The sequence below is a fragment of the Elephantulus edwardii genome, unplaced genomic scaffold (genome assembly GCF_000299155.1).
Source record: "Elephantulus edwardii isolate Elephantulus edwardi_28Jun2011 unplaced genomic scaffold, EleEdw1.0 scaffold00036, whole genome shotgun sequence".
In the NCBI taxonomy this organism is placed as follows: Eukaryota; Metazoa; Chordata; class Mammalia; order Macroscelidea; family Macroscelididae; genus Elephantulus; species Elephantulus edwardii.
The window spans coordinates 8,267,708-8,281,480 of record NW_006399786.1 but is presented as its reverse complement, the minus strand read 5'-3'; the positions used below and the strand labels follow the sequence as shown (position 1 = coordinate 8,281,480).

General features: G+C 36.0%; 1 protein-coding gene across 1 annotated transcript in view; it reads right to left on the bottom strand.

The window, feature by feature from the left end:
* Positions 1-13,773, bottom strand: part of VWA8 (von Willebrand factor A domain containing 8) — a 519,526-nt gene that overhangs the window by 425,962 nt on the left and 79,791 nt on the right. Inside the window, exon 4 of the mRNA XM_006884567.1 lies at positions 10,580-10,690. Within this exon, the coding sequence (XP_006884629.1) occupies positions 10,580-10,690 (111 nt within the window). The remainder of the gene's footprint in view (positions 1-10,579; positions 10,691-13,773) is intronic.

Below are 13,773 nucleotides of genomic sequence, written 5' to 3'. Positions count from 1 at the left end.
AGCGCAGGAGAGGAAGGCCCTCTATGAGGTGGATTGATTCAGTGACTGGGATAATTGGGATGGGAGTGTCAGAGACGGTGCAATTGGCACAGGACAGAGCGGAGTTTAGGGCTGTTGTACATAGGGTCGCTATGAGTCGCAGGCGACTCAACGGCACATAACAACAGCAACAACTCCTTCCCCTCTTCATGCTCCCCATCCAACCTCTAATCTGAACACCACAAAGGCTGAAAAATATTGTAAAAGCTACATTATACCGAAGATGATCATCTCACTTTTAAAATAAGAACATTTCATGAATAATCCTTCAAGTTTATAATTAATCCACGTAGTTTGATCCCACAAACAGCAATGCTACTGTAATCAAATAACAGCCATTCCACTGTAGAAGCATTGTTTTTTCAAATGAAACGAAAATGTATAGAAGTAACTTAAGAGCTCCTAAAGAATAAAAATTTTTAAAAATCTCAATTTTGCTGGTTGTGCAAAGGACACAATCATTCTCTCACAGAGCCTCGGAGTTGGTTCAAACTACCAGCTTTTCAGTTATAAGTTGAACACTTAACCATTGTACCAATAACTGCTATTAATTCCAAGAAATAGGGAAATCATTACAGGAGGAAAACTGTCCCCTATTTCTCCTGTGATGTGGCTGCTATATTCAAACAATTACCTTTTGATTAGCAGTAAAATAACATATAATGAATGTACTATGCCTCCTGAGCCACCAGAACTCCTTAAATATTTCTTTGGCTTCGAAATATACTCTCTCTGAAATAAAATTCGAATTATAGATATAAAAAAATTCAGTGGTTTCTCAATTATGGACCAAGAAAGACACTCTTTACAATGTGGGAAAACACAACCTATCTACTTGTATTTACATCTGATATATTACTGCCTATTTTGCACTGAATATTTTCAGAGGCACTCAGAGAAAATTAAAAGAAGAGACCAGAAAGAGAAGCCAAATGCATAAGAGATTCCTTTGATCTATTCTAACGAATTTGCTATGACCACAAAGTAGAGAAAGAAGTGCTAGATGTAAAAGGATGATACCTTCTACAGACCTCTTGAATGTGATATTAATGATGATGTTTAATAATTTCCAAACGCTCACAGAAGCAGCCGTCCAGAAGTCAAAAGACGTGCTCCAGTGGAGAAATCTACTGTAAAGGATCTGTTCAAGGTGCTAAAGTGCAAGAACATTTGTTTGTTTAAAGACTAAATTGCATCTAACTAACCCAAGTTATGTTATTTTCAGTTGTTTCTTATGAGTTAGAAAATTGGACAATGAATAAAGATGTCAGAAGAAGACCTGATGCCTTCAAATTAAGGCACTGGAGAAGAGTTGCATATACTGTGGACTGCTAAAAGAACAAATAAATTTGTCTCGGAGGAAGTATGACTAAAATGCTCCTTAGGAGAAAGGATAGTGAAACTTTGATTCCCACATTTTGGACACTTTTTCAGGAAGGGCTAGTCCTTGAAGAAAGACATCATGAGCTCTGGTGGGCTAGTGGCAAGACACTGTGCTGCAATCTCGAAGGCATGTGGTTCATGCTCCAGCTGCTCCATGGGAGAAGGAAGGGCAATCTCCTCCTGTGTGATTAACTGCCTCTGAAAAACCAGAGTCAGCTACAGGTCAGTTCTGACTCTACAGCACACAACAACAACAACAACAGGAAAGGTAGTGTCAAAGAAAGAGAGGAAAATCCTCAACGAGATGAACGGGCAAGGTGACTGCAACAATGGGCTTGAGCGTCTCAGCGATGGTGAGGATGGTACCCTGCAGGACACAGCAGGGTTCCGATCTATTGTTCACAAGGTTGCTTTGCAGCTCCGTTGACTAGATGAGACCTAGTGACGTCAGACAACCTGGTGGGTGATGCACCACTTCTCAAGACTAAAATGTATGTACCTAGCTGCATACAGTGAGAACCCCTAAGAAAAAACCTCTCCTCTACTTTTAAAGAATTCTCGAACCACTGCATAAAATGAATGAACATAGAGGATATTATGCTAAGTGAAATATACTAGACATAAAAGGATAAATACTATGTGAGCCACTTATTATAAAAATAGCTAGGGAAAAGCATACAAGCAGAATGAAATATTCTCTAGTGATGGTCAGGGATGGGTAAGGAGGGGAAAAGGAGGGAAATTGTGTAATCAAATACTGTAATTATAAGATTATATTAACAGATCATTAATAGATACTAATATTTGTAAATTAAAGTATGACAAGTAACAGGATATTTGTGTGCTATCTGAATATCTTGGTAGCATACCTATTCATATCCTGTGCATATTTTATGATTGAGTTATTTACATTTTTCTTGTTGAAGTGCTGAATCAGCCATCTCTTAAAATGTCTTACAGTAATTTTCATACCTTAATGACATTAAGTATATCTTAAGAATTAAAAAGAAAAATCCTCCTAATAGCTTTGTTACTAATTCAATGCTAAATTATTTATTCATTTTATACATAATCTAAATGGCAATAAGAACAGATGCTTTATATTGTAACAAGTTACAAAAATGAGAATTAAGAAAAAGATTGCAAAATAATGACTGAGATAATATTTTAGGAAAAAAGTAAGACAAATAATTGTCAAGGAAAGAATCATCCAAGATTTCTAAATTACCTCCCAATTTCATCTTCAGTTACATGGTTACCATTCATAGTGTATGCAAATTTAATCTTATTTTTAAAATTAGGATAAAAATACTGGCTGTAAGAATACCCTAAGAAACACTATTTATTAACAAAACCTGAAACATAGAAATTGCATAAATAATACTAATTACTGCTTCAAATCACCTCACTTCCAGATTCTTCCTTAAAGTCATCCAGAAGATGATTAAAATAATCAGTACCATCAATGTTTAGTAATAAAATCTGATTACATTTGTAGAGGGGAGAAAAAGAAAATAAATAACTGAATAAATCAAGCAACAAAGGCACTATGTCCTTTAATACATTCTAATGTATCAAGAGATCATTAAACCATATTATAACCAAACAGCCAAGCCTCTCAGATAGAGTGAATCCACCAGTGGGTGATTCTAAGGAAGAAAAATCAGCAATCTCTTCTCGAGCAATTCACAGCCTTGGAAACCCACTGGAGAATTAGCGTTGAGTTGGTTTCAACTCAATAGCAATGAGAAAGACTATTATCACTTAATTGGAGATAGTGTAGAGGGGAAAGGTGACCATTTATGTGCCCACCAGAGCTTTTCATGTCTTACATTCTTGCACCGATGTCCTCCCCCCTTTATTTTTTGTGTGTGCATGTGGAATCACAACACAGAACCTCCCCTTGGTCCCCTTGTTCTCTCATTTGCATGTGTCATTTCCCTAGTGGAACTACAGTGTTTTCAAAGACAAAAACTCTGACTGCCATACCATCATGATACAAAGCTGGCTAAAAGGATTTTAACGCACATGGAATAAAAATACAACCAGTCCTTTCGAGATGCTGTTATATCATTTCAGAAGGAATTTTTACAGGATGGATGATAGTGAGATATGCCTACACTTCTTGCAATATCCAAAGTGGGTAAGTTTAATTGTCAACATGAGAAGTTTAGGCTTACTATTTTAATATTCTTTTTCTATTGTTGTTAATTTATTTTTTTTTAAACAGATTAACAACATAGAGATTAGTTGGCCTAGTGGACCAAAAGTGATGCTACCAAGCTAAAGGTGGGTGACTCTAATCCACGGCCCTCAAGCCTGTTCTTAATTGTTTTTGATCAAACGTTCTTCTAGGTCATATAGCCCTGGTGTGTCCACTTGCCATACAGAGGTAACTCGTGGTTACTGTGAAGCTGAACACTATGACACTGATGTGTCAAATTTGATAATGGTTACCCATGGTGGACAGTGTTTGGTGGAGCTCACTGATTCACACAAGCTTGAAAGCAGGTATGGCATCCACTTCCATAAATAGCTTGCCTCCAGAAACCCTAAGAACCTGGAGAAAAGATGAAAGTCACGCAAGTGTCGAGGACTTTCGTTCATAGGGTCGCTATAGTTGCCTATGACTCAACGGCACTTAACAACAACAACAACAATTGTGATTAATTTTTCCTACTGAACTCTTTTAAAAAAATTAGGAAGCTTTATAAATACTTTATTTGGAATGACAAATTTCGCTTGTGTCTCAAAGCAGAAATTAGACCAACTATAAAGATCTTTTCCTGTCTTGAAGCTTCTTTAAGAACTTTTGAACCTAATTTTCTCAAATAGAAATTTTTAAAAAAATACAGTAAGATGCTCCTGACTCTCTATGTCATATCACAGTTTTAGCAACCCAGCATACGGACAGGAAGGAGTTTAAGATAAAAGCAGCTGCATGACCTACAAATCAAGATGTGTCTAAGCCCCTGTTCTAGATGCCTTTCTGATTTGATATAATACCTCAGGCAAACAATTAATCTAGATCCCTGTGTCCTCATTTACTAAATGAACAGATCCTTAAGGGACACCACACAATGTTACTATAAAAGATCAAAGCAATTCGAGGCAGGGGGAATTAAAGGTACTTTAAAATATAGATGACTAGTATTATGGTCATTAATCAAGGAAAATAATTTGAAATTTATTCAAAATGGCTAGTAGGATAATAGTATTGAAAAGGTAGTAAAGAATGACATTTTGAAATAACATTCTACCTTTTAAAATTTAAAAACAGGTCAGGGACTGCTATGCCTCTCACTTCATTTTTGTTTTCCAGAAGTACTTTGCTTATTTGAGGTCTTTTCCTCTCCAAATAAACATCACAATTTTCCGCTCCATCTCCTTGAAAAATGAATTTGGTATCTGTATTGGAATCGCATTGAACATATAGACTGCTTTTAGTAAAATTGTAATTTTCACAATATTGAGTTTTCCTATTCATGAACAGGGACATTTTTCCATTTATTTAGGTTTTTTATTGTGTCTCACAGAAATGTTCTGTAGTTTTTTGGTGTATAAGTCTTTTGTGTCTCTAGTTAGGTCCACTTCCAAGTATCTCAATCTGTGTTTGGCTATTGTAAATTGTATTGCTTTCTTGATTTCCTTCTCTGAGTTCTCTTTGCTACTGTAGAGGAATCCCACTGATTTTTGGATATTGATCTTATATCCTGCCACTCTACTAAATTGGTCTAGTAGCTCTAACAGGTTTTTTGTTGAGTCCTTGGTGTTTTTAGTGTACACTTCATATCATCTGCATATAGAGAGATTTTAACCATCTCTGCCAATATGGATGCCTTTTATTTCCTTCTCTTGTTGTATTGTGCTAGCAAGTATTTTCAATACAATATTGAATAGAAGTGACAATGGGCATTTTTGTCTGGTCCTTGTTCACAAGGAAAATGCTTTTCATCTTTCTCCACTGAGAATGATATTGGGTTTTGGTTTTGCATATGTATTTTTTCACTATGTTGAGGAAATGCCCTTCTATTTCAATTTTGCTCAGTGTCTTAATCAGGAAGGGGTGTTGGGTTTACACTCAAAAGCTGCAATTTAAAAAAAAAAAACCAACTAAATAACTTGGGAGAAACAGGAGGGCATTTTGCTCAGTGAATTAACTCTGAATTATAACATTTTAACTTCCCCAATATGGTTGGTTCTGTATTGTCTGTGAGCTATCACGATGGATTTTGGACACAGCAAGGCAGTAAGATTGGTGTGAGATGAGTAGAAAGAAGCATGGGAGCATGGGGGACCTGTCTGACCTCATGGGAATTGGTTTTCTGTTATAGATGCCGTGAACGTGGATAGTTTCCCCTCTTTGCAGCACGACCCACAAGGTCCTTTTTCTTTTTACATTACTGATTATATAATTGGGGGGGGGAAGTATGTCTGATAAATAATCTGATGATTAATTCTATCATGTGGTCTCTGGCGCTGATTTTCTCATTTCCTGTTGTTAGGTGCTACTGAGTTGACCAGACTACGAAAAACAGATCTGAACCTTGCCCTATCCAGTACCATCCTCACAAAGTCTTTCATGTTCAAGTGAGGGCCTTCCTCTCTTTCACTTACCTCCTCCCTTTCTGGGTAGGATGTCTTTTTCCAAGAATAGGACCCTTCTAAGAGCATGTCCAAAGACTGTGAGAGAAGTTTCACAAACCTTGCCTCTAAGGAGCATTCTGAACACACTTCTTCCAATATAGATTTGTTTGTTCTTTTGGAAGTCCATGAGATAGTCAATATTCTTCTTCAGCATCATAATGCAAAGATATCAATTCTTCTTTGGCCCTCTTTATTCATTGTCCAATTTTAAGATGCACAGGAAGCAAATGAAAAGACTATGGCTTGCATCAGGCGAATTTAAGTTTTGATACTGACATCCTTGCTCTTTAGCACTTTAAAGAAGTCTTCAACATTTGATTTCCCCAATACAGTAATGTTTTTAATTCTCCTGACTATTACCATTGGTAATGATTATGGATCCAACTAAAGTAAAATCATTGACAACTTCTCTATGTATCTTGATGTATCTATCACTACAAAAGATTATATCTTTGCCCTTGCCTAATTATTTTAGTGTGAAAGAGTCCCTGCCTATTTTTAGTTTTCATTGTACTGAAAATTTTAAGTATCTGTGCTGTTGTCTTACAGAATATCACATATTCTAGATCTGTTGTTAATTGTTAAAAATTGCTGGCAAGAGTATTACACTGGCAGTATGTAGGTCTGCCTGATACAGGCCATGGTTTTTGCAATCACTTGTTATGCATCAGAGAGTTGGACAATGACCAGGGAGGATAGAAGGAGAATTGATGCCTTTGAGCTGTGGTGCTGGAGAATAGTATTGAATGTACCATGGACTGCCAAGAAAACAAACAGATTCATTGTTGAGAGGGTTAAACCAGGCTTCTCCTTGGAGGCAAGGATTCTGGGGCTTCGTTTGACATACTTTGGACATGTTGTAAGGAGAGACAGGTCTTTAGAGAGGGACACCATGCTGGGTAGAGTGGAGGGACAGCGCAGGAGGGGAAGACCCTCTGTGAGGTGGACTGATTCAGTGACTGGGGCACTTGGGATGGGTGTGTCAGAGGCAATGAGATTGGCACAGGATAGAGCACGGATTAGGGCTGTTGTACATAGGGTCGCTATGAGTCGCAAACGACTCGATGGCACATAACAACAAACAACAGGAAGGTACATCATGTAAGTTTGTCCTATTATTTATGACTTGATTAAAACTTTGATAACTTAATTGAAGTGCCAATTTTTACTCTAGTCCATTTTAATGGCACATTTTCCTTCCATTTGTAACTAGAAACAATCTATTAAATGATTTCTGGCATAGTGTGAACAAAACGAATTTTTCTAAAACGGACTTGTGTGCTTCATTTTATAAGTTGTTTTGTAATTGTGTAAAGTCTGAAATTCTCAGATTGTTTCACTATATGATACTAAACTTGGTCATCATTATTAAAAAATTTATATTACTGTTACATCAGGATTTTAACAACCTTTTTCCTTGTGTGATAGTAATCTATGAGGCAATACGAGTATATTGTTCATCAACTTGTCACTCAGTAGGGCTTCATAAAATCATACTATCTTAATTATAAAATAATAGCATTGTTGTTGTGTACTGTAGAGTCAAGAGCAGTTAACTCCAGGACATTTTCAGAGGCAATAAATTACACAGGAGGGGATCACTAATTTTTCTCCAACGGAGCAGTTGGTGGATTCAAACTGTGTTCCTTTGGGTTGGCAGCACAACTCCTTACCACTAAGCCACACCAGAGCAGATTTATACCAAAAATTTCAATTTTAAAAACTCTACACGTCACTTCTGCATGAGGAATCTCTCTTAATTTTCTCTTATGTGTTATTCTGGATATTTTTACTGTATATATCAACATTTATTGAAGACCTTTGATCGTCTGCAGCATTTCAATTCCTCCTCACCTTCAGCAAGCAAGGTTGTGTAGTGTGCATAATAAGGCAGATTTTTTGGGTTTTTTAAAAAAATTTTTTTTCTTCTAATATTTTAATTGTTTTGCATACTATAATTAATATATCTTGTATTTCATGCATGTACAATTGTGGTTTATATAATTTTTATTATATACTACATTTTATATAAGCAATTATTCTTGATCTATGCCTATCTTTTCATGTCTCCACTGAATCTTTCCTATACCTTCACCCACTCATCTGCCCACTATACTCTGCTATCCTAGCAATTTCCTTCCTTCCCCTTTTCAGATTTTTGGTGAATCTTCCTCCAATCCTGATACCGCATTCGACATCATAAAATGCACCTTCCTGAATGATTTGTTCAGCAAATACAATGAATAGGTTGGAAAAAAGATAAAATCCTGGCACTCACCTTTTTTGATCTTAAACCGTACAGTGTTCCCTTGCTCTATTCAGTTAACAACTTCTTGGTCTAGATTTAAGTTTTGCCTGAGCCAATTAAGTACCCTGGGATTCCCATTCGTCTACATTTTAGGCATAATTTGCTGTCATCCATATAGACAAACACCTTTGCATAGTAAAAAAAAAAATAGACATCTTTCTGGTATTCTCTGCTTTCAGCCAAGATCCATCTGATATCAGCAATTATATCCCTGATGTCATAGCCTCTTCTAAATGCAGCCTGAATTTCTGGAAGTTCTCTGTTGCTGTATTGTTCTAGCTTTTTTTTTTTTTTTTTTTACTAATCTTCAGCATTCTTTGTGTGTTATTAGTGAAATTTTCCAATAATTTCTATATTCTATTAGATCACATTTTGGGAAAGGGAATAAATGTGGGAACTACTAGACCAAGAGGTAACAATATAATAGATGGAGTAAAGACTAAAGCTGTCAATGATTTGATCTCATTTATATACACAATTAACACTCTTGGTACTAGCAACCAAGAAATCAAAAGATGTGCCACACTGAGAGAATTTGCTATCAAGGACCTCTCCAAGGTGCAAAGGAGCAATAATATCAGCTTAAAGAAGAAAGTGTACCTGTTTTAGCTAGGGTTTTTTCAATTACTTTTAACTTTTTAATTACTTGTTATGAATCTGAAAGTTGGACAATGAATAACAATGACAGAAGACTTAGTCACCTGCAACTCGATGGACTTAACAACAACAATAAAAACAACTGGAGAAGAGTACTGAAAACCCAATTGACTGCCAAAGAACAAACAAATCTGTTTTGGAGAAAATGCAAACAAGGTGTTCCTTAGAAGCAAAGACGGTAAAATTCACCGCACATATTTTAGCATGTTGTTAGGAGGCACCAGTTCTTGGAAAAAAGACAAGTAGAAGATCAGTAAAAGAGAGGAAGACACTCAACAAGACCAACACGGTGACTGTAGCAAAGGGCTTGAGTATATCAGGGATGATGAAGACGCACAGGACAGGGCAAGGTTTAGATCCATTGTTCACAGGATCACTATGAGTCATAGCTAACTCAAAAGCACCCAAGAATATCAACATACATGCACTTATTTTCTTTTTAATCACAAAATGGGAATATACTATATATTCTACATTGCAGCTTTATTTTTCTGATTTAATATATTCTACATCTCTTATCTCATTTTTAATTATAAGAAATTTCTGCATGCTTTATTTATTTATTTATTTAATATCTGCTAAAAGTCCATCATTACAGTTTTCACATATACTGTTACATAATTTTAAAGAATACTATAATAAATATCACTGATTGTATAATATATGTGCTTTGTGTGACTATATCTGTAAGAAAAATTACTAAAAACATAACTCTTAAGTTCAAATGTGCAATTTTTTTCTCTTTTAATAGATAATATAAATTTTTTATGAAAATGACATTATTTTATGTTCACATCCACGTTATAATACTGTTTCCTAATCCTTTCGTCCTTATTATCACTGAATATTAGCACATTTGCCAATCTGAGAGGCCAAAAATAAATGACAGCTCAGCACTGCTTTCACTTTTATTTGTGTAATCAAGAAGGTCAGAATATTTTATAATTTTATTGGGCATTTGAAATAATTTCTCTATGAATTGTTTACAGGCTCTGCCTTCCCCCCCATTAGTTGCTCTAAGAGCAATAGTAATATTTTAAGCAACATAGTTAAAAAAAAAGAATAAATTTCACTAACATATTTTAAAAAATCCTTTTTAGTGGGAATTTAAGATACGCCCGTTCAAAAAAAAGTATAGTTCCTGGTAATATATATTTAGTATCATCACATCTTACTTAATTGATTTAATCAAGAATATATAATAAAAGGGTTAGAGAACTTTCTATATTAACACTTCCCTACTTCTTTAATCAAATTTAGGTTTCTGTGGGCTAGAAGTGAAACAAAATTGAAATTATGGTAAATTAAGGTAGCAGCCTATTGATTTAGGCTAACATTTGGAACTTTTAAGTTCGTTTTAAGTTTCTTATTTAGTACTCAACAAAGAGGACATTTTCAAGAACAAGGAAACCCAAAAGCCTAAATAAATCTGTCTAGAGGGCACAGTAGAGCTAGCTTTCATTATTACATGAGTACTCTTCTTCTACTTTAAAAATCAATTTCATATAGACCTGATGTCAATGCTAGAGCATGATAAGAACTTGCCTGATCGATGTAGAAAGCCGTGCCAGCACGGATCTCTCGACGCTGTTTGAGATCCGTTTCAGTGGTATCCCTTGATAGGGCAATATACTCAACCTCCCGCTTGGTCAGCTCCTGTAGAGGAAGAAGAGAATTAGTCCAAATGTAAAATCAAGTCTGCAGCATATGACTCAGATCAAGGTATCCAACAATGTGACTGTCAGTAGAATAGCACTCAAAACACACTTATAGATTAAATAGTTGAGATATCAGCTTTGAGATAAATGTGATATGTTTAACAATAGTTAAAATATGTAAATATTTTCTCAAAGCTCTACTTTTGCTATCCAAAGTAATAATAAAAATTATGTCTTATAAATCTTAATGATTCATACAGAATTCTGTTCAAATATTACTACTCTGATTTTCCCATTTTTAAAGAATGATGATTGCTGTGTTTAGTCCATTACCAAGTCAGGCATCTACAGTATGTTAGACTTTCCATTAAGTGCAAAGATACGTTCAAATAGCTAGATTCAACAGAAGAGAGGGAGAGACACATACATCACATATATAACAGTACATACGAAGAAAAAGGGAAGAGAAAGAAAATTAATTTTACTTTTTTTAAATCACTTAAATTGAAGAATAAACAAGGGAGAATCCATTTCTTTTTAAGTTCTTTATCCAGGCTTAAAGTAATTTTTATCCTATTATTGACGGCCATTGATTCAGCCATGAACTTACAGCTACCTCACAAAGAACAGAATGAAGTAACGCTTGGTCCTGTGTCATCATCATCATCCTCACTGTTATACTACAATCCACTGTTACAGCTACTACGTACTTTGAGTGTCTTCCAACCTAAAGGACTCATCTTCAGGCAATATCTCAGACAATATTTTCTTGTGATAATTCCATTGACTAATATTTTAAGAGATAGCCAGGCTTTCCTCCTAGTTTGTCTTAGTCTAGAAGCTCTGTTAAAATATGTTCAGCATACTGGTATTTGAAATATTTGTGGCGTAACTTCTAGAATAATAGCAATACACAAAAATCCAAATAGAGAGATTGGTGGTGGCTATTTTGCCTTTCTTTTACCAAAAGATTTTAATATGATTCTTGATTTAAATTTTACAATTATATATTAAAATAGTAACATAATCCAATCAAATAAGGGAAGCAATATGATTTTTTTACTAAACAACTTAGCAAATCTATTTAATGGTGCATAAAGAGGAAAGCTGAAAGAGCACACACATCATTAGTGAAGAAAAGAGAGAGATGTTTTCACAGAATGTCTTATCGTCTAGCACCAGGGTTATTTGCCCACTCCATTTCTACTTGATGTTGATCAAAAGTAAGTATTGATATTTTCTTTTAAAAATTAAGGTTTCTTTTCCTATGAACACAGTAACTTCAGGTATAAGTCACTCGTCACCAAGTTGGAACTGACTCACAGCTGGCCCTTCATTTGGGTTTCCCAGGCTGTAAATCGAACAAGAGATTGCCCACGTTTCACCAAGGAGTTGTTGGTAGATTTGAAATTCCAGGGAGGTGCAGCCTTTGGGTTAGTAACTCAATTCCCAAAGGGCTACTTACCAGAGCTCACTAACTTCATTAGTGGAAAAAGAAAAACATTATTAAATTTTTGAAAAATAAGAAAATCTCTACACTTGTGAAGCCATTGGGATATCACACCACATTTTTTTCATCAAGAATGAGTTTTGTGTGGGAATGCAATTGTGGGATAAAGTAGAAGATAAATTCTTTTTTCTAGCTGAGAGCTTATTATTCTTTGTGTAATACATCAATAGTACCTCCTATCTGTTTCATTAATTGGCAAAGTCTCTCTGAAAAAGCATGCCACTCATGATAGATGTGTAAGAGCGAAGGCCACATGGGATGGCCATATCTGACCTTTACCAACTCACTAAGGGGAACTGTCCCTGTCCACAACACCACCAACACAAAACAAATTTCCATGAGCTCAGGCATGTTCCCCACATTCTCAAACCTCTTTCTATTCATCCCAATACCAATCTTACTACTTTACTGGATTCAAAATCCAATGTGATAGCTCATAGACCACACCAAACCATACTGGGATGTTAAAAGGCTATAATTCAGTTAGTAGGAGAATAAAATCACTCAGTCAGGATAGCTTCAGAAATGTGCTCAACCTAGAGCCTCCTGGCTTTAGACAGGTTCTTAGTCCTGAAGCTATGCCCCCCTTCCACCTCTCCATCTTCCGGGAACCCTGGGCAAAGGCTCTCAGTTCTGGTGTCTTAAGGGGTAGCAGTCCCAAGGTCAGCTCTGTCCCATGTTGGGACTCTGGTCCTCTGCTTCAGCCACTCCTGCTGCTGAAGGTCTAGCTGGTGAAAGAATCTCTGGCCCCAAAGGGGGCACACTGTATGTCTGCTTCTTCTTTGTTTATGGTGAGACTCCTGAATCAGTCACTGAGTCTACTCTGTTTAGTGGTGAGACTAGCCAATTCCCTTGTGAACAGTCTAACACACCCTATTTACATATTTCCATCCAACTACATGGCAAAGTTAAATACAATGGCTAGGAAAGTCATTTTGTACAATAAACCCTTAACACCACAGTACACTTCCATAGTTTACAAAGCAACCTATTGCTCTTATTATTAAATTGATAGTGACAATGCCCTGAACTGTCAGTATTACAGTAATATAATCATTATCTTCAGTCTTGATACCTTCCTGGACTATTTCTTCCTCAAGCATATCAAGCACCAGTCTTCCCAGCTGCTACTGCACAAAAGAGGTATGAAAAGTCATGCAAACAGCAAGCATCAGGAGAGACAACTATATGAGATGGCAGTGGTCTATGGAGGTTTATCTTTAACTAGCTACAACATTCTTTTTATCTACATTTTATGGAAGATAAAAACAGCTATGAAATTGTTTCTATTCATTTTCTCATTGCTTTAGCAGGCTTACTACCGAAAGTCTGCCTTTAAAGATCTTGTTTACTCCACCTACTCCTCATTCACTGACTGCCAGAGTGAAGTCTGAATCACAGCTGGGCCTCCAGAGAGTTTATGAAACTGTCAAGTGCACAGTTGTTGTTGTTGTTGTAGTTGTAGTGTGCCATCAAGTTGGAACCAAGTCATAGTGCTTCTCCAACGGATTTCTAGAAGCAGTTAATCACAAGGAAGATTACCCATCCTTCTTCCATGGAACAACTGGTGG